We start from the raw sequence: 4,963 nt of genomic DNA on the forward strand, positions 1-4,963 counted from the left end.
AAAGTTGGCTACAGAATGACTGAGACCTGTTTGGCCAAATATGGTTGTATGGAGAGACAGTCATGACACCTTTGTTTCACACAACTGGAAGTAATTTAAGTATGACTCCAGCATTCATGAGATTATTGAAGACCACTTTCCCAGTATCTAAAGACTAAAACACCCAACTTGTACCTTTGAGACCCTTTATTAAAAAGGCAAAGTTGGCTACAGAATGACTGAGACCTGTTTGGCCAATTGTGGGTGTATGGAGATACAGTCATGTCACCTTTGTTTCACACAACAGGAAGTAACTTAGGTATGACTCCAGTATTCATGAGATTATTGAAGACCACTTTCCCAGTATCTAAAGGCTAAAACACCCAACTTGTACCTTTGAGACCCTCTAGTTATTAAAAATGCATAGTTGGCTAGAGAATGACTTAGACCTGTTTGGCCCAATATGGGTGTATGGTGATACAGTCATGACTTCAGCATTCATCAGATTATTGAAGACCACTTTCTCAGTATCTAAAGGCTAAAACACCAAACTTTTACCTTTGAAACCTTTTCAAAGACTTAAAACAAACATGAATTCTTCCTAAAAAACTTTTATATATTCAACAACGTTTATTCTGTTCTCAACGACGTGGCACTTGGATGTCCTTTCCTCCTCTTTAATCAGTTAGGGCCAGGTCCACACATTTCACATAACTTTGAGTAAAGATGTTGAGATAAACTCTGAACAAACATGAAATTATCAAAAACATATTTAGGAACTTCACTGTGTCCTCATGGATGTGGCTCTTGGACATCATGTTCTCCTTTGTGACCTAATCTGAACTGTTTTGAGGGAAATGTTCACATATAAACCAGTCTAATATTTATGTTAACAGAACTTTAAGGGATTCTTCATCCTTGGACCTTTCTTCCTCTGAAGAACATGGCTCCTGAAAGTATGCAAAAAGATGTGGTTTTCCAACATATCTGTAATGTAGTAAACAGCACTAAAACCTTCTTCATACTGCTCACCTTTGCTTCACAATGCTGTCGTGACCTCCTCGTGGGATGCATTTTTCTCATTTTCTGTGTGCAAGGAACATGGCTCCTTAAGATGGGGACAAGCAGATATTGGTTCATGTATGACTTGATTTCATGCACACAAAATTAAACCAGTTTACTTCCACTCACCTGTCCTTCAACATCAATCTCATCATCTGTGTTCAAGGAACATGGCTCCTTAAGATGGAGAACAGACAGATATTGGTTCATGTATTACTTGATTTCATGCACACAAAATTAAACCAGTTTACTTCCACTCACAGGTCCTTCAGTATCAACCTGATCTCTGTTTCCCATGGATCCATTGTCCTCTGATTTTTCTATCTGTGAGGAGCACAAATCCTAAAGAGGAGATTTTGTGATTTAGAGGTCATGGACAGAAATCCTCTAAAAAATAACTATACTGTCTGCACACATCACTAAACCAAGCTTAATACTCCTCGCCTTGGCTTCCTCTGCAGAGGAGGACAGCACCTGGAGACAAATCATGAGATTTTTGTATTCAAGGGATAGATAGATAGATAGATAGATAGATAGATAGATGTTGGGGTTTTACTCACACTTTAAATGCTGAGATGGTCCTGTTATTCAATAGAATTACATTCAAAGATTTCCAGCTGCCACACTATGAAATGTATACTAACTACTGGTTTTGCTCCTTAATGACTAGATGTCTCCAGAGGTTACAGTGATATACAGCATCCTAAACAGCATGCAGTTAATCATAAAACAAAGACATGAATATGTCAGCTACTCACAGGGTCAGTAGCCTCCATTGCCTCACACAGGTTTTCTTCTTCCTCACACCTGAGCTGCAATGATGAGCGCAGTATGAAAGAATATTCTGTTGGCACAAAAGACCAAAACACTCTTACATATGCAGATTTCTTTAGCTGAACCTTCCTTACCTGTTTTATTCTTATGCAATAGATGCATGAGTTTCTCTGAGCCCATGGATTCCTCCTTAACCTTCCATGCCTTTTTCTGTGGCGGTAGTAAATGACTGAGGTGAGCGTTACAGTGATGAGCACAATCACAGCAACAATAGCTCCTGCTGTAGTTCCTGTGTTAGGTCCACGTCCGTCAATCACTGTTGATGGAGATGTGATATTGAGTACAGGCTCACAGTCTTCCATACCCACTTCTGCTGTAATTTCAACTGTAGTTCCTGCTGTAGGTCCACGTCCGTCAATCACTGTTGATGGAGATGTGATATTGAGTACAGGCTCACTGTCTTCCATACCCACTTCTGCTGTAATTTCAGCTGTAGTTCCTGCTGTAGGTCCATGTCCGTCAATCACTGTTGATGGAGATGTGATATTGAGTACAGGCTCACAGTCTTCCATACCCACTTCTGCTGTAATTTCAACTGTAGTTCCTGCTGTAGGTCCACGTCCGTCAATCACTGTTGATGGAGATGTGATATTGAGTACAGGCTCACTGTCTTCCATACCCACTTCTGCTGTAATTTCAGCTGTAGGTCCTGCTGTAGGTCCATGTCCGTCAATCACTGTTGATGGAGATGTGATATTGAGTACAGGCTCACTGTCTTCCATACCCACTTCTGCTGTAATTTCAGCTGTAGGTCCTGCTGTAGGTCCATGTCCATCAATCACTGTTGATGGAGATGTGATATTGAGTACAGGCTCACAGTCTTCCATACCCACTTCTGCTGTAATTTCAGCTGTAGTTCCTGCTATAGGTCCATCAATCACTGTTGATGGAGATGTGATATTGAGTACAGGCTCACCGTCTTCCAAACCCACTTCTGCTGTAATTCCAGCTGTAGTTCCTGCTATAGGTCCATGTCCTTCAATCACTGTTGATGGAGATGTGATTTTGAGTATAAACTCACAGTCTTCCATACCCACAAGGTTCTGCACGGTACAGCGGTATGTTCCAGAGTCCCTCTCTGTGATCTTATCCAAGTATAAGTCCCCTCTTTGAGCATCAACAAAGGCATCTGGATCCATCATCCGGTTTACGCTGAGCTTTGCCCATCTGTATTTAAGCGGTGGAGTGCCTTGTGAGGATTTGCATCTGAGTATTATATTTGTACCTAACACAGCTTCACCATCCATGTAACATACCGGTTTGTCTGGCCTCTCCATTACAGTCAGAAGAATGTCTTTAATCTGTTCTCTTCCTAGGTATCTCACCTTACATTGGTATGTTCCAGAATCTGTAAGCTTAAGGTCAGTGATGCTTAGAGAAGCATCACCGTCTTGGGGCTCAGGAGATGTAAAGTAGATCCTGTTCTTTAAAGGGGCATATAAATAATTATGAATGATACTTTGAGTATACAAGAGTATCAGTTTGTCATGTTCCCTCCTGTTTGGTGGCACAATGTTCCACTCTATGTCCAAATTTTCCAAATCCTCAGAATCAAGGGTGAACTCACAGTTGAGAGACACACTTCGATCTCTAGTTCCCAAATAGTGATTATTGTCAGATGTTATTTTTAGAGAATAAGCTTGTTCTGGGGTAAGAGCGCATAATATCATCATGGCAAAAATCCATAGCTCTGTGAAATATCCTGGGAGGCAGCAATGTTGATGCACAAGCATAATGACGTACTTGGATTGGTGGGCTGCAGATTCAGTTTGCACTGCCTGGGTTTCACTGTAAAACATAAGTGTTACAGTTAGGGCAGGACTGTATATGGGAACATACATATTAGACCTTGGCACACCAGTTTGGCTGAGAGAGAGAGAGAGAGTGAGAGAGTGAAAGGTATCCTCTTAGCCCCCAGACCCCATACATACACAATATTATTTTCATGTCATATGGTGTTGATTACAAGAATGTGAGATTGTTTAAAATACCCTTTCTCCTGTGATGTAAAGAAAATAAAGCCTACAAATATCACAACTTTCAACACGTTTTTGAAAAGCTCCAGTTCCACATCAGGCAAATCAGGCATTTTAAGCGACCGCAATCTAAAAAATCCTACCATGTCCCAGGGGGAGTAGTAATAAATACACCAAGTATCTAAAATATTTCAAAGCATATTCTATAAATGATGCAATACATTTTTTATTGATTATGTCAAATTAATTTATTTGACCCGTGTTAACTATGGAGAGACAGCTTTACAGTAAATTGGGTTCATAATTGCCTCAGCTCTATCATATTACAGTAGTGTGCTACTTAATAGCAGGATACATTGTATCAGAATTTTTACAAGTTTTAATCTTTTACTGCAAAAGTGGGTCCTTAGTTATTACTATACAGAGAAAATGGACAGATTCACTCGCAGAACTTTTACCTCCACCTCCGCCAATTGTCGCTCTGAGATTTCAAACTAAAATAAAACTTTCTCTACAAAAGAGACCAAAGTGGGCCACAAATCCACATCTGAACAACATTTTAGCTAGAAAAAGACTAAAAGTGTGGTGTAATTGTGCAGCATTACAGCAATGTAACAGAAAGAGGAAACAGAAAGTGGGCTACAAACCAGAAATTGACTCTTACCTGCAGAAGAGCTGAAATCTTTCAAAACCTGTGCAGATTTAGCAGAACACAATGTAGGATGATGCAGAAACCTCAAGGCCAGTTCAGAAAGGTGAAGAAAATCCACAACATCACCAATACACTGGAGCAGCCAATCAGAGCAGTCATTAACTTTTTAGCCAATCAGAGCAGACCCATGTCCTCCTGTGTGAAGGGCAGGAAGAGCGCGCGCGCGAGAGAGAGAGGAAGAGACAAGTTGAGGAGGAATCATGGACGGAGGTGTTGCAGCAACCAGCAATCAGGTAAAATCCAAAAATACTGACATGTTGGATATCTGTGCTGTCTGGGCAATGAATGACTGCTTGTTGTTTTTGTTGCACTTTATTAGTTTTCATTAGCATGTTTGACTTAAATAAGCTTAGCTAAAACATGCTTAAAGTAGCTTAAATAACATTTTACAACCTGTTAC

General features: G+C 40.3%; 1 protein-coding gene across 2 annotated transcripts; it reads right to left on the minus strand.

Annotated features, from left to right (window-relative positions):
- Positions 1–627: 627 nt before the first annotated feature.
- LOC311253176 (uncharacterized protein) lies at positions 628–3,211 on the minus strand. Of its 2 annotated transcripts, XM_084346960.1 has the most exons (5): positions 1,950–3,211; positions 1,800–1,853; positions 1,303–1,383; positions 1,171–1,218; positions 628–1,087 (listed from the first exon to the last, which is right to left on the minus strand). In XM_084346960.1, exons 1-5 carry the CDS (start codon positions 3,150–3,152, stop codon positions 1,019–1,021), a joined length of 1,455 nt encoding a protein of 484 aa, XP_084203086.1. In that variant the 5' UTR covers positions 3,153–3,211; the 3' UTR covers positions 628–1,018. The 2 variants fall into 2 exon arrangements, with proteins under 2 accessions (XP_084203086.1, XP_084203087.1); XM_084346961.1 differs by lacking the exons at positions 1,171–1,218; positions 1,303–1,383.
- Positions 3,212–4,963: the final 1,752 nt, after the last annotated feature.

The sequence above is a fragment of the Pagrus pagrus genome (genome assembly GCF_965226575.1).
Source record: "Pagrus pagrus genome assembly, chromosome: 24".
Taxonomy (NCBI): domain Eukaryota; kingdom Metazoa; phylum Chordata; class Actinopteri; order Spariformes; family Sparidae; genus Pagrus; species Pagrus pagrus.

Coding starts and splice junctions, on each gene's coding strand:
- LOC311253176 (XM_084346960.1), bottom strand. CDS start 3,152: ATGGAGAGGCCAGACAAACCGGTATGTTACATGGATGGTGAAGCTGTG. Junction 1,384..1,799: donor CAATGGAGGCTACTGACCCT/GTGAGTAGCTGA, acceptor TCTCCTCTTTAG/GATTTGTGCTCCTCACAGAT. Junction 1,219..1,302: donor AGGTTGATACTGAAGGACCT/GTGAGTGGAAGT, acceptor CTCCATCTTAAG/GAGCCATGTTCCTTGAACAC.